The sequence below is a fragment of the Coregonus lavaretus genome (assembly GCF_964263955.1).
Source record: "Coregonus lavaretus genome assembly, chromosome: 35".
NCBI classification, from domain to species: Eukaryota; Metazoa; Chordata; class Actinopteri; order Salmoniformes; family Salmonidae; genus Coregonus; species Coregonus lavaretus.
Window position 1 is genome coordinate 18,686,653 of NC_140022.1, and position 26,300 is coordinate 18,712,952.

General features: G+C 40.6%; 1 protein-coding gene across 5 annotated transcripts; it reads left to right on the forward strand.

Annotated features, from left to right (window-relative positions):
* Window positions 1–824: 824 nt before the first annotated feature.
* Window positions 825–26,300, forward strand: LOC311109461 (endoplasmic reticulum junction formation protein lunapark-B-like). Of its 5 annotated transcripts, none has more exons than XM_084152374.1 (14): window positions 856–940; window positions 1,563–1,663; window positions 2,524–2,565; window positions 3,180–3,367; window positions 4,103–4,161; window positions 7,811–7,851; window positions 14,401–14,484; window positions 14,585–14,639; window positions 15,918–16,142; window positions 21,143–21,248; window positions 21,527–21,597; window positions 23,070–23,237; window positions 24,643–24,762; window positions 25,501–26,300. In XM_084152374.1, the coding sequence occupies exons 2-14, from the start codon at window positions 1,637–1,639 to the stop codon at window positions 25,680–25,682; spliced, it is 1,368 nt and encodes a 455-aa protein (XP_084008500.1). In that variant the 5' UTR covers window positions 856–940; window positions 1,563–1,636; the 3' UTR covers window positions 25,683–26,300. The 5 variants fall into 5 exon arrangements, with proteins under 5 accessions (XP_084008502.1, XP_084008503.1, XP_084008500.1 ...); XM_084152375.1 differs by having other exon boundaries at window positions 861–940; window positions 1,569–1,663; XM_084152376.1 differs by lacking the exon at window positions 24,643–24,762 and having other exon boundaries at window positions 825–940.

Below are 26,300 nucleotides of genomic sequence, written 5' to 3' on the forward strand. Positions count from 1 at the left end.
CTAAAGCCATGACATCACTTTGTGGAATTTTACAAGCTGTTTAAAGGCACAGTCAACTTAGTGTATGTAAATTTCTGACCCACTGGAATTGTGATACAGTGAATTATAAGTGAAATAATCTGTCTGTAAACAATTGTTGGAAAAATTACTTGTGTCATGCACAAAGTAGATGTCCTAACCGACTTGCCAAAACTATAGTTTGTTAACAAGAAATGTGTGGAGTGGTGAAAAACGAGTTTCAATGACTCCAACCTAAGTGTTTGTAAACTTCCGACTTCAACTGTACATTTTGGTCATGTAGTGTATGTTCTGATAACCTTCGTTTTTTATCCCCTGTGAATATCATACTACGCAATTGTATCTACTCCGAGACCAAGGGCCAGCATTTTTATGCCCTCCAAAGAAAGGTCAAAGGCCAGACTAGGAAGGTGATGTTTGCTAAATTGTGACTAGGACATTGTTTATTGAACTCATCATTACATCTGGTTGGCAAGTATGTGAATGTTTTGTGACCAGATTGTATATTCGGTGAAACGGTGGAGCATGTGTTGTGGTATTGTTGTAAGTATGTTGAAGAGAGGGAAACATTTATGTGTACGGTTATTGATGTTGGACAGGGTTGGGGGGGATTTGGGGAATCGAGAAGGGTTTGTAGGGCTCTTTTTTATGTCCTTAGTAGTTCATTATTAGGTAGGAGGGTTTATGTTTTTTGTGTTTATTTGATTTTATACTGATGTTGCTAGAGCTACTACTGTATGTAGTAAACCGTGATGACCACACTCTCCAGCAGAGTAGTTGGCGCCGTGCACCCTAAACGTTTGTTTGCGGACCGCCATTATAGCATAGAAGGAGAAGAAGAAACCGAATTCCCCCAGTGTTGTTATTGACTCTTTCTTGCATGACAATAAGCTATCTAACGTTAGCTAGCTAGCAAGCAACCGTAAGTAGCAGACTTGGATGTATTTCAATGTCTGTCTGTTTTTAACACACTAACGTTAGGTTAACGTTACATGGTAACGTAGCGTATGCTGCTAGCCAGTTTATATCATTGTCAGCTAGCGAGCTATCACTAGCATCAATCTACAGTGTTACGTTAGTCTATACAATTATGTTGAGTGACTCATGATTACAAAACCGTATCACGGTCGTGCCCAACAAGTGAGTATTTTCCTGCAGGGGCTTCAATGGGACATGCCAGGACGTCAGGGCTGTTTAGCGTTAGCTTTGACTTTTTGTCTCTGAATGGGATTTCCACTAGTTATCACAGCCACAAAGTCTTAATTATGGCTAAAGTTTACCCTGCCTATTTCTCAAATGTATCTTCTTAAAATCAGATTTTAAACCTAACATTAACCACACTGCTAACCTTATGCCTAACCCTAACTGTAAATTAAGACCAGACATTTTTGTTTTCATTAATTTCTACGTTGTAGCCAGTAACAACCATCTGAATGGGCTTGCTATCGTTTGCACTTTCCATTCTGTAATCTTACCTAGCTAACGTTAGCTGTCTGAGTTATTGTTTAGGTAGCTAGCTATATCTTACCTTTACTTTTCAACAGTTTTAGGCAGCTAGCTAACATAAAGGAAAGAGTGGACAAAGACGAGGAGCGGGACACCAATACATTCTACAGAGATGGGTGCTGTTGTTTCCCGGTGGAAGGTAACTATATGCACGTTAAACAAGTCCGTAACATTAGGATTATTATAGCTACACTAGCTATCTAAGGATTCTAGCGACGCTGGTTTATAAGCGCGGATATCGACTCTGCCACTTGAGCATGCTTTTTTTGGCACAGTCGATGGCTCGCTGGGCTTCGGGCCAGAAGGTTGAGGGTTAGAGCCGCACTCCTGTTTCATTACATTTGTGTCAGATGTGGGAACCCTTAATCTTCTGGCCCAGCAGTCCATCGACTGTGCCACAACACCATGCTCATGTGGCAGAGTCGATATCTGCGCTTATTAAAATGTTTACTTTTACCTTTATTTAACTAGGCAAGTCAGTTAAGAACAAATTCTTATTTACAATGACGGCCTACACCAGCCAAACCCAGACGACGCTGGGCCAATTGTGCGCCGCCCTATGGGACTCCCAATCACGGCCGGTTGTGATACAGCCTGGAATCGAACCAGTCAGACCGCTGCGCCACATACATCTGGAGAATATGTCTACTCAACGGCCTAACTAGCTAGCTACCAACCCAATGCTCCCTTAGCATTTCAAGCTTTCAGTTTAATGCAATCAAGTAGCCTACATCACTGACTAGTCAACTATACTGTACTGTCTGGCTAGTTTCAAAATGGAATTGAGCCAATGTTTTTGGCGTTGTTTGAGGGCATGCATGATGTGTTGAAGTTACAGATGTTTATAATATCTATTATAGGGACAGTTGTCTTTTATACATATTAGCCTAGTTACCTTTTATATTCAGAGAGAGCAAAAACATTGCATTCAGCACACACATATGGTCCTAGCCATTTGTTTTGTGATTCAGAAGTAAATTGTATCTAATCTTCGAACAGGCTAAACCAACGACGGTTGAACTTCTAGAAGGCATTGACAAGGTAAGTATTAGGTTAAATATTGCTATAATCCCTACTTTTCAACATTATATAGGCTTCTGGTATTAAAAACAGTTTCTACAGTCAATATACATTTACATTTTAGTCATTTAGCAGATGCTCTTATCCAGAGCGACTTACATGAGCAATTAGGTTTAAGTGCCTTGCTTAAGGGCACATCGACAGATTTTTCACCTAGTCGGCTCGGGGATTAGAACCAGCGACCTTTCGGTTACTGGCACAACGCTCTTACCCACTAAGCTACCTACAGGACCAAGCTTCTCCCGCAGTCCTGTCCATGAGCTTCATCTTGTATCCCCCTGTAATTATCAGTCAGGCAGTGATCTGTTTTGATATTTTAGTGATAGGCACAGATGTCTACAACTCTGACTTTGGCCAGCACATTGGCCGTCAGATACTAGGAAAGAGGTTATACTTTTTTGAGAAGAATTAGAAGAAACAAAGCTTAACATTTTACAAAACCCTTTTCATGTGTAGCATAAGGCTGGGTTAATACTCTGGCATTACCCAAGCATTCCATTATTTAATATAATCAAACTATAGTGACCTGTTTTCTTTTTTTAAATACTTGTCATGGCATTTTGTTGTCTTTTCAGGATATTAAGGACCTTGAGGAATTTAGAGCGAAGAATCAGAGACTGGAGAAGTTGTGGGTGGGAAGACTACTTCTGTATTCATCTGTGCTCTATCTTATTACTTGCATAAGTGTTTACTTCTGGTATCTCCCCGAACAATGGACAGGACGCATCGTGATGACTTTGCCCTTATTTTTATTTCCTATATTGTAAGTATAGCCTACTCTGTCCTCTGTCACACATAACCTTAAAAGGGCAATCTGGGATAACAGCTGAGCCATGGGACTGGAGGAATGTACCCACTCTCAAATTCATAGACGGCACTGATCAAAATCATGTTTTATAGCTATACAGTGTTTGTTTGAAATTACATTGTTTACAAACATGGTAAATAAGGCATTCATAAGTTGTATTCTTCAAGAATCAATCAATGGCTGTCCTTTATTTAAAAGTAAAAAAATGTATGCACTAATTCCAGATTGCCTCTTTAAGTATGTATACTATTATGTGCATGTAGCTTACTTTGTAAAGATGTTTGTTGGCAGTTCAAAAGTACCTCGGGGCACATAAGTCAGAGAAGATGCCGAGCATCCACACATTTTTCATTAACATGAAATCTCCCAAGCACAGACATAGATGTTTTATATTTATTGTTTCAATCAATATTTCATCTTATTCCACAACTGTTCTGGTTTTGTGTATCTAATGCCAAAGTTACTTTTCAATATGTAGGCCTATGCTACTCATTCAGGTCATCAAAATGTCCCGCCAAGTAAAAACACCACCACATAATCTTCAAAGTGAAGAATCTTCTGTATTGTTCCATTGATCACAAATTGCTTTACCACAGAAAGTGATGCTCTCTCTGAACTGCTTTTCTGAGTAACTATTCAACAATGGAAGACTGTTTCTGCTGCATTCTAATATTCCTGATTGCTTTTCAGAGTGTGGTTTATGAGGAAGCTGCTGATATTCCTTTTCTCAAAGCGAACAGAAAGAAACAGTAAGGCTTCTCTTATTTTAAATTGTATATTTTTTATTGGCCCATCCACCACCACATTTTTGTTTTTACAAACATAGGATTCTCTTCTTTACATTAAGTTTAGCTTGTCTTGTTTTGAATTGCAAGTCATTGTAAAAAAAAAAAATATGTACAGTACCAGTCAAAAGTTTGGACACACCTACTCATTCAAGGGTTTTCCTTATTTTCTTTACTATTTTCTACATTGTAGAATAATAGTGAAGACATCAAAACTATGAAATAACACATTTACATTTTAGTAATTTAGCAGACGCTCTTATCCAGAGCGACTTACAGTTAGTGAGTGCATACATTTTTCATACTGGCCCCCCGTGGGAAACGAACCCACAAACCTGGCGTTGCAAGCGCCATGCTCTACCAACTGAGCTACAGGACTAATCAGGTAACACATATGGAATCATGTAGTAACCAAAAAGTGTTCAACAAATCAAAATATATTTTATATTTGAGATTCTTCAAAGTAGCCACCCTTTGTCTTGATGACAGCTTTGCACACTCTTGGCATTCTCTCAACCAGCTTCATGAGGTAGTCACCTGTAATGCATTTAAATTAACAGGTGTGCCTTCTTAAAAGTTAATTTGTGGAATTTCTTTCCTTAATACGTTTGAGCCAATCAGTTGTGTTGTGACAAGGTATGGGTGGTATACAGAAGATAGCCTTATTTGGTAAAAGACCAAGTCCATATTATGGCAAGAACAGCTCAAATAAGCATTACTTTAAGACATGAAGGTCAGTCAATACGGAACATTTCAAGAACTTTGAAAGTTTCTCCAAGTGCAGTCGCAAAAACCATCAAGCGCTATAATGAAACTGGCTCTCATGAGTACCACCACAGGAAAGGAAGACCCAGAGTTACCTCTGCTGCAAAGGATACGTTCATTAGAGTTAACTGCACCTCAGATTGCAGCCCAAATAAATGCTTCACAGAGTTCAAGTAACAGACACATCTCAACATCTACTGTTCAGAGGAGACTGCATGAATCAGGCCTTCATGGTCGAATTGCTGCAAGGAAACCACTACTAAAGGACACCAATAAGAAGAAGATACTTGCTTGGGCCAAGAAACACGAGCAATGGACATTAGAACGGTGGAAATCTGTCCTTTGGTCTGATTAGTCCAAATTTGAGATATTTGGTTCCAACCGCCATGTCTTTGTTAGACGCAGAGTAGGTGAACGGATGATCTCCGCATGTGTGATTCCCACCGGGAAGCATGGAGGAGGGGGTGTGATGGTGTGGGGGTGCTTTGCTGTTGACACTGTGATTTATTTAGAATTCAAGGCACACTTAACGAGCATGGGTACCAAAGCATTCTGCAGCGATACGCCATCCCATCTGGTTTGCGCTTAGTGGGACTTTCACTTGTTTTTCAACAGGACAATGACACAACACACCTCCAGGCTGTGTAAGGGCTATTTGACCAAGAAAGAGAGTGATGGAGTACTGCGTCAGATGATCTGGCCTCCACAATCACCCAACCTCAACCCAATTGAGATGGTTTAGGATGAGTTGGACCGCAGAGTGAAGGAAAAGCAGCCAACAAGTGCTCAGCATAATTGGGAACAACTTCAAGACTGTTGGAAAAGCATTCCAGGTGAAGCTGTTTGAGAGAATGCCAAGAGTGTGCAAAGCTGTAATCAAGGCAAAGGGTGACTAACACTTTTTTGGTTTCTATATGATTACATATGTGTTATTTCATAGTTTTGATGTCTTCACTATTATTCTATAATGTAGAAAATAGTAACAAATAAAGAAACCCTTGAATGTAGGTGTGTCCAAATGTTTCACTGGTACTGTGTATGTGTGTGTATATATATATATATATATATATATATATATATATATATATATATATATATATATATATATATATATATATATATACACACACACACACACACAGTGGGGAGAACAAGTATTTGATACACTGCTGATTTTGCAGGTATTCCTACTTACAAAGCATGTAGAGGTCTGTAATTTTTATCATAGGTACACTTCAACTGTGAGAGACGGAATCTAAAACAAAAATCCAGAAAATCACATTGTATGATTTTTAAGTAATTAATTTGCATTTTATTTTATGACATAAGTATTTGATACATCAGAAAAGCAGAACTTAATATTTGGTACAGAAACCTTTGTTTGCAATTACAGAGATCAAACGTTTCCTGTAGGTCTTGACCAGGTTTGCACACACTGCAGCAGGGATTTTGGCCCACTCCTCCATACAGACCTTCTCCAGATCCTTCAGGTTTCGGGGCTGTCGCTGGGCAATACGGACTTTCAGCACTCTCCAAATATTTTCTATTGGGTTCAGGTCTGGAGACTGGCTAGGCCACTCCAGGACCTTGAGATGCTTCTTACGGAGCCACTCCATAGTTGCCCCGGCTGTGTGTTTCGGGTCGTTGTCATGCTGGAAGACCCAGCCACGACCCATCTTCAATGCTCTTACTGAGGGAAGGTTGTTGGCCAAGATCTCGCGATACATGGCCCCATCCATCCTCCCCTCAATACGGTGCAGTCATCCTGTCCCTTTTGCAGAAAAGCATCCCCAAAGAATGATGTTTCCACCTACATGCTTCATGGTTGGGATGGTGTTCTTGCGGTTGTACTCATCCTTCTTCTTCCTCCAAACACGGCGAGTGGAGTTTAGACCAAAAACCTCTATTTTTGTCTCATCAGACCACATGACCTTCTCCCATTCCTCCTCTGGATCATCCAGATGGTCATTGGCAAACTTCAGACGGGCCTGGACATGCGCTGGCTTGAGCAGGGGGACCTTGCGTGCACTGCAGGATTTTAATCCTTGACGGCGTAGTGTGTTACTAATGGTTTTCTTTGAGACTGTGGTCCCAGCTCTCTTCAGGTCATTGACCAGGTCCTGCCGTGTAGTTCTGGGCTGATCCCTCACCTTCCTCATGATCATTGATGCCCCACGAGGTGAGATCTTGCATGGAGCCCCAGACCGAGGGTGATTGACCGTCATCTTGAACTTCTTCCATTTTCTAATAATTGCGCCAACAGTTGTTGCCTTCTCACCAAGCTGCTTGCCTATTGTGCTGTAGCCCATCCCAGCCTTGTGCATGTCTACAATTTTATCCCTGATGTCCTTCCACAGCTCTCTGGTCTTGGCCATTGTGGAGAGGTTGGAGTCTGTTAGATTGTGTGTGTGGACAGGTGTCTTTTATACAGGTAACAAGTTCAAACAGGTGCAGTTAATACAGGTAATGAGTGGAGAACAGGAGGGCTTCTTAAAGAAAAACTAACAGGTCTGTGAGAGACGGAATTCTTACTGGTTGGTAGGTGATCAAATACTTATGTCATGCAATAAAATGCAAATTAATTACCTAAAAATCATACAATGTGATTTTCTGGATTTTTGTTTTAGATTCCGTCTCTCACAGTTGAAGTGTACCTATGATAAAAAATGACAGACCTCTACATGCTTTGTAAGTAGGAAAACCTGCAAAATCGGCAGTGTATCAAATACTTGTTCTCCCCACTGTATATATATTAATGTAAATGTCTCTTAAAATGCAGATGTTTGAAAATGCATGTGTGTTTCATGACAAATACTCAACAACGCATGCCTCGTCACTTTTGTTTCAGATGACAAACTAGAAGATTTAAAAGTTGGAAAAAGAAAAATCGTAAGTGTAGATTTTTATATCTTCCAATTATTTTTATATCATTCAGGGCAGGGCTGGTTTCCTGGGCACAAATTAATCCTAGTCCTTGACTAAAAAGCATGCTCAATGGAGAAACCAGCCCTTAGTGTTTTGAAGTAAACGTGTCATTGTCATTGATCCAGAGCTGATATCTTAATGACACAATGACACTTTCCCTGATTGCCTTTTAATAGTCCTAAACGTTTAATCGTGTCTGGAGCTCCTTGCACAACTCTCATGCGCTCTGACCTTTGAAACCCATTATGATGTAATTTGTGCTGATCTATGCATAATACACCCCTGTGACCCAAACCCTAATTCCCAGTGCTAAGAAATTATCTAAAATCAATGCAGACAGCAGGCTAATTGGCAGAGAGACTGTGTTCAATAAAGCGCTCCCTTAACGATCCTTTGTAAATTAATAGCAGTAAGCATTTAGAGGATTTCATGTCTAATAACTTCCAATAATTGTGGCTGATGGATTTTCACACCCCATTATCGATATTGCTGCGTGTTATTATTTATCTTCTACTAGCAAACAATTCACACTGGTGTTTTCCTGATGCAAATTTGAATTGCAAACCATATGGTTGCTGACTTGCAAAATCAGAATTTCCTTACTTGGCAGTTTTGGTGTTCACGAACAGAGTTTTTTCTGCCACAGAGTACACATTTTCGGTTACAACAAATGAAACCACTAGGATAATGGTATAAGCATAAAATTATTTTTAAATCCTGTTGTAAGGTATTTCCCCTATGATTTACCATTAGTGTTTATCATGTTATTGTAGCTTTTGTGTATTTAAAAAGGTCATCAAAAATATTTGCTCTGCTAGGGTTGCAAAGCTACCGGAAATTTACCAAAATTACCGGAGTCTTCTGTAATTTTGGTAATTAACAGGTCATCTATGGCAAGCAATGGTGACTTTGGTAATTTGTACTTGTATTCATTTTTGTATATCTGTGTCCATATTGTCCTTGAGTTTCTAGTGGATAGACCATATGGTTCAAGAGAAAATTGCCTAATTAATGAAAAAAGCATCTACAATGACATTATTTTCAATTAACTCTGCAACTCTTCCAACTATTGACTTTTCTCACAACATTTACAACAAAGACATAGTAAAATAAAGGTATATTAACAAATATATCAATGCTGAAACCCTCATAGTAAACAAACGGTATTCACTTAGTTGATGGTTTATATTTAGGATAATGTTTTACATATTTGTCATTCAATTATTGTATATATTTTGTGCAAAGGCCACACAGAGGGCCAGAGATAGACACCTGTGATAATCTGAAGTACCCCAAAAAGCCACTAGATGTTTTCTGATATACACTTAACAAAAATATAAACACAACATGCAACAATTTGAAAGATTTTACTGAGTTAAAGTTACTAAGGAAATCGGTCAATTAAAATAAATGCATTATGCCCTAATCTATGTATTTCACATGACTGGGAATACAGATATGCATCTGTTGGGCACATAACTTTTTTTTTTTTAAATAGGGGCATGGATCAGAAAACCAGTCAGTATCTGATGTAACCACCATTTGCCTCATGCAGCGCGACATCTCCTTCGCCTACAGTTGATCAGGCTGTTGATTGATGCCTGTGGAATGTTGTCCCACTCCTCTTCAATGACTGTGCGAAGTTGCTGGATATTGGCGGGAACTGGAACGCGCTGTTGTACACGTCGATCCAGAGCATCCCAAACATGCTCAATGGGTGGCATGTCTGGTGAGTAGGCCATGGAAAATCTGGGACATTTTCAGCTTCCAGGAATTGTGTACAGATCCTTGTGACACAGTGCTGTGCATTATCATGCTGAAACATGAGGGGATGGCGGCGGATGAATGGTACGACAATGGGCCTCAGGATCTCGTCACGGTATCTGTGCATTCAATTTGCCATTGATAAAATGCAGTTGTATACGTTGTCTGCCCATACCATAACCCCACCGCCACCATGGGGCACTCTGTTCACAACGTTGACATCAGCAAACCGCTCGCCCACACGACGCCATACACGCTGTCTGCCGTATGCCCAGTACAGTTGAAACCGGGATTCATCTGTGAAGAGCACACTTCTCCAGCGTGCCAGTGGCTGTCAAAGGTGAGCATTTGCCCTATGAAGTCAGTTACAATGCCGAACTGCAGTCAGGTCAAGACCCTGGTGAGGACGACGAGCACGCAGATGAGCTTCCCTTAGAAGGTTTCTGACAGTTGGTGCAGAAATTATTCGGTTGTGCAAACCCACAGTTTCATCAGCTGTCCAGGTGGCTGGTCTCAGACAATCCCGCAGGTGAAGAAGCCAGATGAGGAGGTCCTTGGCTGGCATGGTTACATGTGGTCTGCGGTTGTGAGGCTGGTTGGACTTACTACCAAATACTCTAAAATGACGTTGGAGACGGCTTATGGTAGATAAATTAACATTCAATTCTCTGGCAACAGGTCTGGTGGAAATTTCTGCAATCAGCATGCCAGTTGCACGCTCCGTCAAAACTGCACATTTTAGAGTGGCCTTTTATTGTCCCCCGCACAAGGTGCACTTGTGTAATGATCATGCTGTTTAATCAGCTTCTTGATATGCCACACCTGTCAGGTGGATGGATTATCTTGGCAAAGGAGAAATGCTCACCAACAGGGATGTAAACAAATTTCTGCACAACATTTGAGATAAATAAAAATGTTGTGTGTATAGAACATTTCTGGGATGTTTTATTTCAGCTCATGAAAAATTGGACAAACACTTTAAATGTTGCGTTTTTATTTTTGTTCAGTATGTACAGTGGGGGAAAAAAGTATTTAGTCAGCCACCAATTGTGCAAGTTCTCCCACTTAAAAAGATGAGAGAGGCCTGTAATTTTCATCATAGGTACACGTCAACTATGACAGACAAAATGAGGGAAAAAAATCCAGAAAATCACATTGTAGGATTTTTTATGAATTTATTTGCAAATTATGGTGGAAAATAAGTATTTGGTCAATAACAAAAGTTTCTCAATACTTTGTTATATACCCTTTGTTGGCAATGACACAGGTCAAACATTTTCTGTAAGTCTTCACAAGGTTTTCACACACTGTTGCTGGTATTTTGGCCCATTCCTCCATGCAGATCTCCTCCAGAGCAGTGATGTTTTGGGGCTGTCGCTGGGCAACACGGACTTTCAACTCCCTCCAAAGATTTTCTATGGGGTTGAGATCTGGAGACTGGCTAGGCCACTCCAGGACCTTGAAATGCTTCTTACGAAGCCACTCCTTCGTTGCCCGGGCGGTGTGTTTGGGATCATTGTCATGCTGAAAGACCCTGCCACGTTTCATCTTCAATGCCCTTGCTGATGGAAGGAGGTTTTCACTCAAAATCTCACGATACATGGCCCCATTCATTCTTTCCTTTACACGGATCAGTCGTCCTGGTCCCTTTGCAGAAAAACAGCCCCAAAGCATGAAGTTTCCACCCCCATGCTTCACAGTAGGTATGGTGTTCTTTGGATGCAACTCAGCATTCTTTGTCCTCCAAACACGACGAGTTGAGTTTTTACCAAAAAGTTATATTTTGGTTTCATCTGACCATATGACATTCTCCCAATCCTCTTCTGGATCATCCAAATGCACTCTAGCAAACTTCAGACGGGCCTGGACATGTACTGGCTTAAGCAGGGGGACACGTCTGGCACTGCAGGATTTGAGTCCCTGGCGGCGTAGTGTGTTATTGATGGTAGGCTTTGTTACTTTGGTCCCAGCTCTCTGCAGGTCATTCACTAGGTCCCCCCGTGTGGTTCTGCGATTTTTGCTCACCGTTCTTGTGATCATTTTGACCCCACAGGGTGAGATCTTGCGTGGAGCCCCAGATCGAGGGAGATTCAGTGGTCTTGTATGTCTTCCATTTCCTAATAATTGCTCCCACAGTTGATTTCTTCAAACCAAGCTGCTTACCTATTGCAGATTCAGTCTTCCCAGCCTGGTGGAGGTTTACAATTTTGTTTCTGGTGTCCTTTGACAGCTCTTTGGTCTTGGCCATAGTGGAGTTTGGAGTGTGACTGTTTGAGGTTGTGGACAGGTGTCTTTTATACTGATAACAAGTTCAAACAGGTGCCATTAATACAGGTAACGAGTGGAGGACAGAGGAGCCTCTTAAAGAAGAAGTTACAGGTCTGTGAGAGCCAGAAATCTTGCTTGTTTGTAGGTGACCAAATACTTATTTTCCACCATAATTTGCAAATCCTACAATGTGATTTTATGGATTATTTTTTCTCAATTTGTCTGTCATAGTTGACGTGTACCTATGATGAAAATTACAGGCCTCTCTCATCTTTTTAAGTGGGAACACTTGCAATTGGTGGCTGACTAAATACTTTTTTCCCCCACTGTATGTATATGTGTGTGTAAAGGGCGGCAGGTAGCTTAGTGGTTAAGAGCGTAGTGCCAGTAAATGTAAATGTATGCCAGTAACCGAAATGTCGCTGGTTCTAATCCCCGAGCCGACTAGGTGAAAAATCTGTCTGTGCCCTTGAGCAAGGCGCTTAACCCTAATTCCTCCCGTAAGTTGCTCTGGATAAGAGCGTCTGCTAAGTGACTAAAAATTAAATGTATATGTGTGTATATGGACACACCTACTCAATCAAGGGTTTTTCTTTATATTTACTATTTTCTACATTGTAGAATAATAGTGAAGACATTAAAACTATGAAATAACATATGGCATCATGTAGTAACCAGAAAAGTGTTAAACAAATAAAAGTTTCTTCAAAGTAGCCACCCTTTGCCTTGATGACCGCTTTGTACACTCTTGGCATTCTTTCAACCAGCTTCATGAGGTAGTCACCTGGAATGCATTTCAATTAACAGGTGTGCCTTCTTAAAAGTTAATTTGTGGAATTTCTTTCCTTCTTAATGCGTTTGAACCAATCAGTTGTCACAACAAGGTATACAGAAGATAGCCCTATTTGGTAAAAGACCAAGTCCATATTATGACAAGAACAGCTCAAATAAGCAAAGAGAAACGACAGTCCATCATTACTTTAAGACATGAAGGTCAGTCAATACGGAACATTTCAAGAACTTTGAACGTTTCTTCAAGTGCAGTCGCAAAAACCATCAAGCGCTATGATGAAACTGGCTCTCATGAGGACCGCCACTGGAAGTTCATTAGAGTTACCAGCCTCAGAAAATGCTGTGGTAGCCATGCTGGTTAAGTGTGCCTTGAATTCTAAATAAATCACAGACCGTGTCACCAGCATAGCACCCCCACACCATAACACTTACTCCTCCATGCTTTGCGGTGAGAAATACACATGCGGAGATCATCCGTACACCCACACCGCGTCTCACAAAGACACGGCGGTTGGAACCAAAAATCTCCAATTTGGACTAAATGACACATTTCCACCGGTCTAATGTCCATTGCTCCTGTTTATTGGTCCATGCAGGTATCTTCTTCTTATTGGTGACCTTTAGTATTGGTTTCTTTGCAGTAATTCTACCATAAAGGCCTGATTCACACAGTCCCCACTGAACAGTTGATGTTGAGATGTGTCTGTGACTTGAATTCTCTGAATCATTTATTTGGGCTGCAATTTCTGAGACTGGTAACTCTAATGAACTTATCCTCTGCAGCAGAGGTAACTCTGGTTCTTCCATTCCTGTGGCGGACCTCATGAGAGCCAGTTTCATCATAGCGCTTGATGGTTTTTGCGACTGCACTTGAAGAAACTTTGAAAGTTCTTGAAATGTTCCGTATTGACTGACCTTCATGTCTTAAAGTAATGATGGACTGTCGTTTCTCTTTGCTTATTTCAGCTGTTCTTGCCATAATATGGACTTGGTCTTTTACCAAATAAGGCTATCTTCTGTATACCACCCCTACCTTGTCACAACACAACTGATTGGCTCAAATGCATTAAGAAGGAAAGAAATTCCACAAATTAACTTTTAAGAAGGCACAACTGTTAATTGAAATGCATTACAGGTGACTACCTCATGAAGCTGGTTGAGAGAATGCCAAGAGTGTGCAAAGCTGTCATCAAGGCAAATGGTGGCTATTTCAAGAATCTCAAATATAAACTATATTTTAATTATTTTAACACTTTTTTGGTTACTACATGATTACATATGTTATTTCATAGTTTTAATGTCTTCACTATTATTCTACAATGTAAAAATAAAGAAAAACCCTTGAGTAGGTGTCTCCAAACTTTTAATAATATAATAATAATATAATATGCCATTTAGCAGACGCTTTTATCCAAAGCGACTTACAGTCATGCGTGCATAATTTTTTTTTTTTTTGTATGGGTGGTCCCGGGGATCGAACCCACTACCTTGGCGTTACAAGCGCCGTGCTCTACCAGCTGAGCTACAGAGGACCACTTTTTCACTGGTAGTGTGTGTATATATATATATTTTAACTTGAAATCTACTAAAATTCTTGTAGTTTAATGGTAATATACCCTCCCTTTGCAACCCAATGCTGTGCAGATAGAGTTCCTTAACCAATTTATTTTTGGTACTTTTTTTCTACAGTTGGAAGAGGTGATGGAGACTGAAACCTACAAAAATGCCAAGTTAATTCTTGAGAGGTTTGATCCTGAAGCAAATAAAAAAGTGGCAAGTACAGTGTCTGTTTTTAAAGAAAACGAATCAATTATTTATTCTGCTATTTCTTTCAATTATGAATTGATCTGAGATTGTTATTTAATTTTTAAAGGAAATGGAATTCACGCCAGTCAGGCCAGGTCAGATGACTCCTAGAACGGGCCAAGGTAAAGGCATCCTCTCTACATTAGTTGTGTTTCTGTATCGAATCATAAAACCAGAGATTGAGAAACTATAAATGTCTTACTTTCCTTTTGATTGCTACCACAATTCCTGTGGTTGACTAGGTTACATAGAATGTATCTGTTCATGTGCTCACGGTGTGAGCCTGAGCCAACAGTCCTGTAGAATTTTTTATTTTAAAAAAACCTTTATTTAACTAGGCAAGTCAGTTAAGAACAAATTCTTATTTACAATGACGGCCTACACCGGCCAAACCTGGACGACGCTGGGCCAATTGTGCGCCGCCCTATGGGACTCCCAATCACGGTCGGTTGTGATACTGCCTGGAATCGAACCAGGGGGTCTGTAGTGACGCCTCAAGCACTGAGATGCAGTGCCTTAGACCGCTGCGCCACTTCAGGAGAGCAGTCGCACACTTCCCTTTCTCTACCTTTTAGACTATGAACAAATACGTTTACCATAATGGAGTGAACACTTGTGGGAAAAGTTGTTTATTCAATGCCCCTTGGGGACTTCAGTTCAATCAATGGGGTTGGCAGGTATTCTTGATGTAATGCTGCAGGGTTGGGCAAACTATGAAATTACTGCCCTTTTTCTGGCCCAGAAATAAATTGACAAACAAATCGGTCAACAACAAAATAATCTGCGTGGCCCTCTGTTGATTTTATCGAAATCCCGATGTGGCCCTCGAGCAAAAAAGTTGCCCACCCCTGCACTAGTGTATACACACTTATGTTATACTGGGAAATTGTGTTTCCATAGCTAGAGCTGACAGTGAGGACTTGTGAAGTGCAGAATCAACAACCTCTGCATAATCAAAACAGTTGCTTTGTGAGAAGGTGTAAAAGTTCACAGATAGCCAGTGTTATGCAAATGCCAGCTGAAAAGTACCAGTGGCCTGGCTTTGGCCCCAAGTGAGAGCAGGTCCACCGGAGCCATGGCCCAGTGAGACACTGGTGCCGGTCCACGTAGATGGAAACAAAAAAGCCTGAGCCTTTTGGGTAAAACACTGGGGTAAATCTTGTATGGAAATGTGCCATTAGAGAGATGGGCTAGCAATCGGAATGTTGCCGTTTTGAATCCCTAATCAGACAGGAAAAATCTGGCATAATGTGAGCCGGCAACCAAGGGTTGCTGGTGTCAAATCCTAGATGCCATCTCCTGCCGTTTTGCCGTTGAGCACGGCAAGAACTCTGAGAACCAGTTGTGTAGTGTCCCCCATTTGAGAAAGAATACCTTTTCTACATGTCCCTCTTCTTCAGAACTCCGTCAACGCAACATAGCCATGAGGCCCCCTGTCATGGGAACTCCCATGACCCCCCCTCCTGGTGTCTGCCCCCCCATGGGCGCTGTAGCCACACCTACTGGTCCCCTTCCTCACTCGGCCCCAGGAGGACCCCCGGATAGAGGCCTGTCTGCTGCGGTCGCCCAGCAGACCATGATGAGGAGACCCCCTATGACCCCCTGTACCCCTATCCCAGGAATGGGTGAGTAAAGCTCTAATAGGATAGTTAGTAAACTGTAGGCTGCTTTGGCCAGAATTGTACAAACATTCTATAGCGCTTTCAGGTCCACCTATATCAGGGCTTACCAAACTTTTGTGGCCCACGACCCTATTTTGATATCAGAAACTTCTAGGTGACCCCACCATGTGAAAAAAGCTATGTAATCAATAGCAAGTTCAGTCTGACAGTATTTCTAGACAGTATTTCAATCAGGGAAGATCATCAGGCAATAATTGTGTATGATCTTATGTGTAGAAAATAACTATCATTGCTTGAATAGATTTGTCTACACTGCCTTGCACAGTTTTCACATTTTGCTGCCTTAAATTTCAATCTAAAAAGGGATTAAACTGATCTACACAACCTACTCAACATTTTCCAAGTGAAACTCATTTCCTGATGGCTCACTGCTCTTTGTACTGGGTGACGTCAACCTCCCGACGTCTGCCTTCGATTAATTTCTTTCCAACTGTTTCTTTTCCCTCCTTGCCTCTTTTGACCTCACCCTTTCCCAGTCCCCTCCCACTCACAAAGCAGGCAATACGCTTGACCTCATCTTTACTAGAGGCTGTTTGCCCACTAATCTCACTGCAATCCCCTCCAGGTCTCTGATCACTACTTTGTTTCATTTTCTGTCTCCCTCTCCTCCAACCCTAGCCACTCAGCCCCTACCCAGATGGTCATGCGACGTCGCAATCTTCACTCTTTCTCCCGCTACTCTCTCTTCTTCGATCTTATCATCTCTCTCTTCTGCTAAATCCTTCTCCCTCCGGTCTCCTGATTCTGCCTCTTCGACCCTACTTTCCTCCCTTTCCGCATCCTATGACTCGCACTGTCTCCTTTCCTCCCAGCCTGCTCGGCCCTCCCCTCCTGCTCCGTGGCTGAGTGACTCATTGTGAGCTTACAGAATAGGGCTGCGGGCAGCTGAGCGACAATGGAGGAAAACTAAACTTCCGGAGGACCTATCATCCTTTCACTTCCTCCTCTCTAACTTCTCTTCCTCTGTATCCGCTTCTTTAGCCACTTTCTATCACTCTACATTTCAAGCTTCTGCCTCTAACCCTAGGAAAGTATTTTCCACCTTTTACTCCCTCCTTAATCCTCCACCTCCTTCCTCTCCCTCCTCCCTCTCTCTCCTCCCTCTCTGTGGATGACTTTGCCAGCCACTTTGACAAGAAGGTTGACGACATCCGCTCCTCATTCGCTAAGCCTATTGAGTCCACTGGTCCCACTCACTATATTTTGTCAGCTGGTGATTGTCAAGCAAATAACTGCTGGTCTCACAGTAATTGACCGTTAATTAACATAAACACATTTAGCATCTCCTGGCTTCCACGCATAGCCTACAAGCCACTGATGCAGACCTTTGGAACATCTACATTTAAAAAAGTGTAATAAATCCATGTACACCAAATCCTACACCATCACAATAAATCCATTATTTATTTTAGACAGGTCTAAAGAAACATGATATGAAGAAAATGTAGTCTATTTCAGAAGAACAGAATAGCATTCTCTGAGTTGTCCTTATGTTAGGTCCTGATCTAGCTATATCATATGGCTGTGGGCTACAGTAGTTCATTTAGCAGACAACATTTGCTTAGAATTCCGTGGTATTATTTTATAGTATGAAGAATACAATTGAACATGCATTTGAAAAGTATTCAAACTCCTTCACTTTTTCCACATTGTGTTACTTTACAGCCTTTTTTCTAACATGGATTAAATGTAAAAAAAATCGTCACGTCAATCTACACACAATGCCCCATAATGACAAAGCAAAAACGGGATTTTAGAAATTTTAATGCAAATTTATTCAAAATAAAAAAACGATCACATTTAAATAAGTATTCAAAAGGCTCCTAAAGGACTCTCAGACCATGAGAAACAATATTCTCTGGTCTGATGAAATCAAGATTGAAATCTTTGGCCTGAACGCCAAGCGTCACGTCTGGAGGAAATTAGTCACCGCTCATCACCTGGCCAATACCATCCCTACGGTGAAGCATGGTGGTGGCAGCATCATGCTGTGGGGATGTTTTTCAGCGGCAGGGACAGGGAGACTATTCAGGATCAAGGGAAAGATGAACGGAGCAAAGTACAGAGAGATCCTTGATGAAAACCTGCTCCAGAGCGCTCAGGACCTCGAGACTGTGGCAAAGGTTCACCTTCCAACAGGACAACGACCCTAAGCACACAGCCAAGACAACACAGGACAAGTCTCTGAATGTCCTTGAATGGCCCAGCCAGAGCCCGGACTTGAACCCGATCTAAATTTTTTGGAGAGACCTGAAAATAGCTGTGCAGTGACACTCCCCATCCAGCCTGATCTGCAGAGTAGAATGGGAGAAACTCCCCTAATACAGGTGTGCCTAGCTTGTAGCGTAATCCCCAAGAAGACTCGAGGCTGTAATCGCTGCCGAAGGTGCTTCAACAAAGTACTGAGTAAAGGGTCTGATTACTTACAGTACCAGTCAAAAGTTTGGACACACCTACTCATTCAAGGGTTTTTCTTCATTTTTACTATTGTCTACATTGTAGAATAATAGTGTAGACATCAAAACTACGAAATAACACAGATGGAATCATGTAGTAACCAAAAAAGTGTTAAACAAATCAAAATATATTTTATATTTGAGATTCTTCAAATAGCCACCCTTTGCCTTGATGACAGCTTTGCACACTCTTGGCATTCTCTCAACCAGCTTCATGAGGTAGTCACCTGGAATGCATTTCAATTAACTGGTGTGCCTTCTTAAAAGTTCATTTGTGGAATTTCTTTCCTTCTTAATGCATTTGAGCCAATCCGTTGTGTTGTGACAAGGTAGGGGTGGTATATAGAAGATAGCCTTATTTGGTAAAAGACCAAGTCCATATTATGGCAAGAACAGCTCAAATAAGCAAAGAGAAATGACAGTCGATCATTACTTGAAGACATGAAGGTCAGTCAATCTGGAAAATGTGGCCGAGCTGATGGGATCCTCCTCTTTTTAATAGAGGCCATCAAAACTCTGTTTTCTCAAGCAATTGCATAGCCTATAGAAATGTTGTGCAACATGAGCTCATGGGTTCTCATGAAGTGTTCGATTAGATTTCCAATACATTTGTATTGATGTCAGAGGGATTTAGAGGGACAATAGAGTGCTGAGTACCAGGCAGTTTGCAAGTTTGGTAGGCTACTAATGATTATCTGCAGCATCAGAGCTTAAAGAAGCCTAATTACCATAACTAAACGGTCACATGGAATTTGACTGCCGTCATGACTCTTGACTGCTGGTGTGGCAGTAATACGGTCACCGTAACAGCCCTAGTCCCACTAAGCTATCTTAAGATGAAAGCCCTAACTGTAAGTTGCTCTGGATAAGAGCGTTGGCTAAATGATAAAATGTAAATGTATGAAATTAATTAAAATTAAACCACAAAGAAGTCTTGATTGCGAAGGTCTTTACACCCCTTGCTGTGGCACTGGCACATCTAAATAAGTTTGGGATGTAATATTTTCATACAAAATCAACAATTTTGGGGGATGAGGTCCATTTGTTTGCAAAAGTAGTGGTGCTCATGATTTAAGAACAACTTAACCGCTAGGTAGCCAAACGGTTAAGAACGTTGGGCCAGTAACCGAAAAGGTTGGTGGTTCGAATCTCCGAGCCGATTAGGTGAAAAATCTGTCGGTGCCCTTAAGCAAGGCACTTAACCCTAATTGCTCCTGTAAGTCACTCTGGATAAGAGCGTATGCTAAATGACAAAAATATATAAATAAATTCCCCTGTCTCTGCAAGGTCACTCAATTTGATAGTGAATGTCAAACAATGATTCAACCTCAGAGCCGCCAATTAGCTTTTAAAGCATGTCTGGGATACATTTTCAGACCAGCATAGGTTGAGAAATAATTGCAACAACACCGTTAAATAGTACTGCAAGACTGTTTGCCATGTTGTCTTGCAGTATTACTCAAATTAACTTTTTGGCCTATATTAACAACTTCAGGTTTGGGTCAAATCCAATACAACATCACTGAGTGAAACCCTCCGTAATTTCCAGTACTGTGGTGGAATAATCATGTTATGGATATGCTTGTCACTGGCAGGGACTTAGTTTGTCAGTATCAAATGAAATATTAAAGTAGCAAAGCCCAGGTAAAAAGTTAGTGGAAAACCTGCCTCAGTCCTCTGAATACCTTACCCTGGGATAGAGTTTTATTTTTCAGCGGGACAATTGCAAAAATTGTAATGCCACAGACACACCAGAATGGGTTTCCAAGAGGTGTTGAGTGTTCCTGAGTGGTCCAGTCTCAGTCCTGACTTAAATCTGCTTGATAATCAGAGACAAGGTTTGGAAATCGCTGTCCATCGATGGTTCCCAATCAAACCAGTTTTAGCAATTTTGACAAAAATAATGGTTTTGTTACCCTAAGAGTTGTGCAAAGTTTATAGAATTATTCAAAATGATTCACAGCTGTAATTGCTGCTAAATGTGCTTACACCAAGTATTAACTCTGACATCTTCATTTTTTATTAATTTAGAAAAGGTTCTATAATTTATTTCACTTTCAAAATTTGGAGTAGGTTGTGTGGCTCATTATGGGGGGAAAACACAAATGTAAATTACTTTTTGGGATTTTAATTTGAAGGCAGCAAAATTTAAAAACTGCAAGGGGTGTGTAGACTTTCACTAGGCTCTGTATGTAGCCCTCCAAGCTGCTTATTGGTTGTTAATGGTTTCCTGTGTAGATTATTAAAATAGTTGATCTTATTTTCCATAGCCAATACTTTATTATGTAACCAAAATCTAAATGCCATATTATGCACTAAACAAGTGTGATTTACATTCTTACCTTATTTCAAGAAGAACCTGTTAAAAACCAGCCTGTGTAGTTTTTTAAAGGCTGTTGTATTAAAATGTGTAAAAACTAAACTAAGCACTAATTGTCACTGTGTTCCTATGATGTCATTGAATGATGTGCTATAATTTAATGTTAGGTATGCACCCCCCAGGCCCACCCCTGGCCAGACCCGTCTTACCTCGAGACAGAGGTGCTGTGGACAGAGTCATCGAATACCTTGTGGGAGATGGCCCTCAGAACAGGTCTGTACTTCCGTCCAGAGAGGCTCCCTGTTCTTAAATAAGCATTTCCAATTACCTCTTTACTGATGTGCTTCGTAGAGTACTATGCCTACAGTGAGCAGATGATCGTATTCTCTCTGGTTGGCCTCACTATTTTGTGCTCATCAGTTGTGACGGTTACTGTAACATACAGTTTTAAATGGCAGACCTTTACTAGAGTTCTCCTTTTAACAGTTTTGCATCTAGGCAACTTCAAGGTTAATCTCTTCTCAATAATATTTATGCTCTTTTATCCCCAGATATGCCCTTATATGCCAGCAGTGCTTCTCCCATAATGGCATGGCATTAAAAGAGGAATTTGAATATATTGGTAAGATTTTGAGAAACACTGCTTTCTGTCACTACCCTTCAAACACTGCATTAACTTTGCCCGTCGGTGCTTGGCAGCCAGCTTTGTACTTATTATGGATCCCGATTAGCTCTTTATTTTATTTATTTTATTTATTTTAGTCATTTAGCAGACGCTCTTATCCAGAGCGACTTACAGGAGCAATTAGGGTTAAGTGCCTTGCTCAAGGGCACATCGACAGATTTTTCACCTAGTCGGCTCGGGGATTAGAACCAGCGACCTTTCGGTTACTGGCACAACGCTCTTACCCACTAAGCTACCTGCCGCCCCTGGGGTCTTGCAAAATTAAGGCAGTTATACAATTAAAAACATTACAATACATTCATATCAGATTTTTTAAATCAGATTCTACTACTTGCATCAGTTACCTGATGTGGAATAGGAATAGAGTTCCATGTAGTCATGGCTCTATGTAGTACTGTGCGCCTCCCATAGTCTGTTCTGGACTTGGGGACTGTGAAGAGACCTCTGGTGGCATGTCTTGTGGGGTATGCATGGGTGTCTGAGCTGTGTGCTAGTCGTTTAAACAGACCGCTCGGTGCTTTCAACAGGTCAATACCTCTCACAAATACTAGTAGTGATGAAGTCCATCTCTCCTCCACTTTGAGGTTGACATTAATGTTAGCTCTCTGTGTACATCCAAGGGCCAGCCGTGCTGCCCTGTTCTGAGCCAATTGCAATTTTCCCAAGTCCCTCTTTGTGGCACCTGACGACACGACTGAACAGTAGTCCAGGTGCGACAAAACTAGGGCCTGTAGGACCTGCCTTGTTGATAGTGCTGTTAACAAGGTAGAGTAGCAGTTAATACAGGTAATGAGTGGAGAACAGGAGGGCTTCTTAAAGAAAAACTACCAGGTCTGTGAGAGCCGGAATTCTTACTGGTTGGTAGGTGATCAAATACTTATGTCATGCAATAAAATGTAAATTAATTACTTAAAAATCATACAATGTGATTTTCTGGATTTTTGTTTTAGATTCCGTCTCTCACAGTTGAAGTGTACCTATGATAAAAAATTATAGACCTCGACATGCTTTGTAAGTAGGAAAACCTGCAAAATCGGCAGTGTATCAAATACTTGTTCTCCCCACTGTACGTGTTTCCAGCAGCAGACTATGATCGATAATGTCAAAAGCCGCACTGAAGTCTAACAAAACAGCTCCCACAAACTTTGTATCATTAATTTTTCTCAGCCAATCATCATTCCTTTGTGTAAGTGCTGTGCTTGTTGAATGTCCTTGGCATAAGTTTTTCACATATGCTGGTGCAACCAACTTTTTGTAACCAAAGTAGCTCAAGCTATGACATTGAAATAAGGGTAATCCATTGAGCAGATTATGCATCTTCAACAGGTCTTTAAAAAATTGTGGGGCAATTGTTGAAGCACATGGCACCTTCCCTTTAAAATCATTTTACTTACATTATGACCCTTTAGCTTTCAGGTGTGCTTACTGTTACGTCCTGAACCCTGCAAGGAAGACCCGACCTCAAGCACCAAGACTCCCAGAATTTAGCTTTGAGCGGAGAATGCGCTCGGAATCACCCACCCCAGAAAAATCAGCGGCATCAGAGGCCACTGATGAGAGCGCAACCCCCTCTGGAGGTATAGTAACTAGAGTTACCGTTTGGAAATGAACTAATCATATGTAGCACTTGGCCAAATCCAAGGGTCAAAAGATCAGAGGAGTTAAGCGGACCCAAATATATCAGTGTTGACATTAAAGTTGTATTTATTTGATTCAGGGCTCTAAATTAACAGGTTCTAAATTAACAGCACTGGTGCTCCCAACTTTAAAAAGTTAGTTTAAATTTAGGAGCGCCAGAAAATACGATAAAAAAAATCGATTGAGGTATATCCTATATGAATTCTAGCTACTTCTGAAGCACATGTTGTGCCCTAGAAACTCATATGTAACCCTGTAAATACATGTTTATTATAAAAAGTTAAAATATTGACAGAAATACCTGTCATTGAATTTAGTCATTTGTGGAATATTATGTAATAGCACTATTTTCCTGTTTTTACATTTCTGTAAAACATTTGTCATTTATCGGACGCTCATCCAGAGTGATTTAGTGCATTAATCTTAAGATATCTAGGTGGGACAACCACATACAGTGCCTTCAGAAAGTATTCACAGCCCTTGACTTTTTCCACATTTTGTTATATTATAGCCTGAATTTTAAATAGATTCAATTGAGATTTTGTGTCACTGGCCTACACACAATACCCCATAATATAAAAGTAGAATTATGTTTTTAGAAATGTTTACTAATTAAATAAAAACGAAAAGCTGAAATGTATTGAGTCTTAAGTATTCAACCCCTTTGTTATGACAAACCTAGATATGTTCAGGAGTAAAAATGTGCTTAATAAGCCACATGATAAGTTGCATGGACTCTCTGTGTGCAATAATAGTGTTTTAACATGATTTTTGAATGACTACCTCATCTCTGTACCCACACATACAATTATCTGTAAGGTCCCTCTGTCGCAGTGAATTTCAAACACAGATTCAACCGCAAAGACCATGCCTCGCAAAGAAGGGCACCTATCGGTAGATGGGTAAACAAAAAACAAGCATTGAATATCCCTTTGAGCATGGTGAAGTTATTAATTGCATTTTGGATGCTGTATCAATATACCCAGTTACTACAAAGATATATGCATCCTTCCTAACTAATTTGCCGGAGAGGAAGGAAACTGGTCAGGGATTTCACAATGAGTCCAAAGGTGACTTTAAGACAGTTACAGAGTTTAATGGCTGTGATGGGAGAGAACTTGAGGATGGATCAACAACATTGTAGTTACTCCACAATACTAACCTAAATGACAGAGTGACCAACTTGGTTAGTCATGAATTCATAATCTTCAAGTCATTAGAATTACATGGTAAATGTAGCATAGTGATTTGCTATAAACTCAATGATCAATTAACCATTTTTGTATTTTTGTGCATGTTTGTTTTATAATATTTACCATTGCTTTATACATTGTCTTTGAATAGCTGATCAAAGTGAAGTCTGTGGTCCCAGTCATGTGGCTACCAGGGTGCCCACTGTGTCTTTAGCAACTGCTTCATGGAGTTCAGTGCACAGTTTCGCCATTGTCCACCATCACCACAAAGGTCCCATCTTATCACAGCCTGGTGCTTTGCATTCCCTTACAAATAATGATTTTAGTCCTACCAATCACTTACCCTGATTAAAGGCTATTTAAATGATGTGGCTTCTTGTGGCATCTGGCCCCATAATCGTATCACAATCTTAATATGATCAAGCAACTAACAACCAGAGTTGGGGTCAATTTATTTTTAATTCAGGAAATTAACTGAAATTCCAGTTTTACCCTTCTGTCTGATATCACAGCTACACATGGCATGGCATCACAATGATGTTGCTGCATTATTTCATGTTGGACCATTAAAATGACCATCAATTGACCATTATACTGATTCCACTCTTTTAACCCTGAGACTTGTTGATAATTAACTTAATTCTGGAGTAATGTAAAGCTTCAGCGTTTGCAGATCGGGTCATTGGGTATAATATTAACAGGCTGTGCATGCTGCAAATTATTATTGTTGTGTAATTACACAAAGTTGTAGTGATTAAATGTTTTGACTGTTAAAATTCTTTAACTCATTCACTCACCCCCCCCCCCACACACACTTCTTTCTCTGATATTTTAGTAATGTTTGATAGGCTGCTCTGACAGTTTGACAGTAATATTATACAGTAAATATATTATAGTGGCTTATGAATGTGTGATTTGTACATAGTGGCTCAGAGGCAGAGAGAGAGTCCTGTTATCAGAAACAAACAAGTGGTAGATTGTATTGTTAATGTCTGTCTTCTGGTTGCAGATGAGAAGGAGCTGGAGGCCCCTTCTGATGAAGTGGAGCCCCAAGTTGAAAAGGCCCAGTCTACAGAGGAGACCCCAGACCCCAATGTAGAGAAACCAGAGGCCGCAGAGACCGTACACACAGAAGAGGAGCCTGAGAGACCAGGAGAAAAGCAAGAAGTCCCCCAGTTGGAAACAGAGTAGAAAACATTGAATGCCCCCCTCCCACCCTCCCCTCCATGTATATCAACTGACATGGTGCAGTGTTTAAAATCATGTGGTACCCAGCTCCTGGATTTACATAAGCTGCTTGTAATGCACAATGTTTTATGTAGATGTTGTTTGGTAGTGAAATAATAATCTATTTTGCTTGGAGTTTACATATTATATACCTTTCCAGTCAAGTTGCATTCAAACCCATATAGAGCAAGAATTGACCACTTTTTTTTATCTCTCACTTAAACCATAACTTTGCTGGTGTGTAGAGAGCCTTTCTTACATTGACTTTGATTATCAAAATTACTGATTTGGCAAATCCACTTTTTTTTTTTGAAAAGATACATTTGCCAAATGCACTGGTCCTGTCTCGTTCCTGATTTGCACTGAATGTGTTATTTATTAGGCTACACAATAAATAGTTAAGACATGTTTTTAATTTACTTACAGCAGTTCTGTTGTGCCTTGCTATGGAAATATTGAAATGTGTCCGCTCATAAGCCTAGTTTGTAAACAAAAGTTTTGCCTACAGAGTGAGAATAGAATGAATTTGAAGATACTTTTATTCTGGCTAAGAAATAAATAAAAATGTCATTTTGTGTTGGA

What these genes read in the sequence shown, in the direction of transcription:
- LOC311109461 (XM_084152374.1), top strand. Translation starts at nt 1,637, where the DNA reads ATGGGTGCTGTTGTTTCCCGGTGGAAG. An exon ending in GACTCCTAGAACGGGCCAAG is followed by an intron (nt 14,640 to 15,917) that starts GTAAAGGCATCC and finishes CCTCTTCTTCAG; the next exon opens with AACTCCGTCAACGCAACATA. An exon ending in AGAGGAATTTGAATATATTG is followed by an intron (nt 21,598 to 23,069) that starts GTAAGATTTTGA and finishes ATGACCCTTTAG; the next exon opens with CTTTCAGGTGTGCTTACTGT.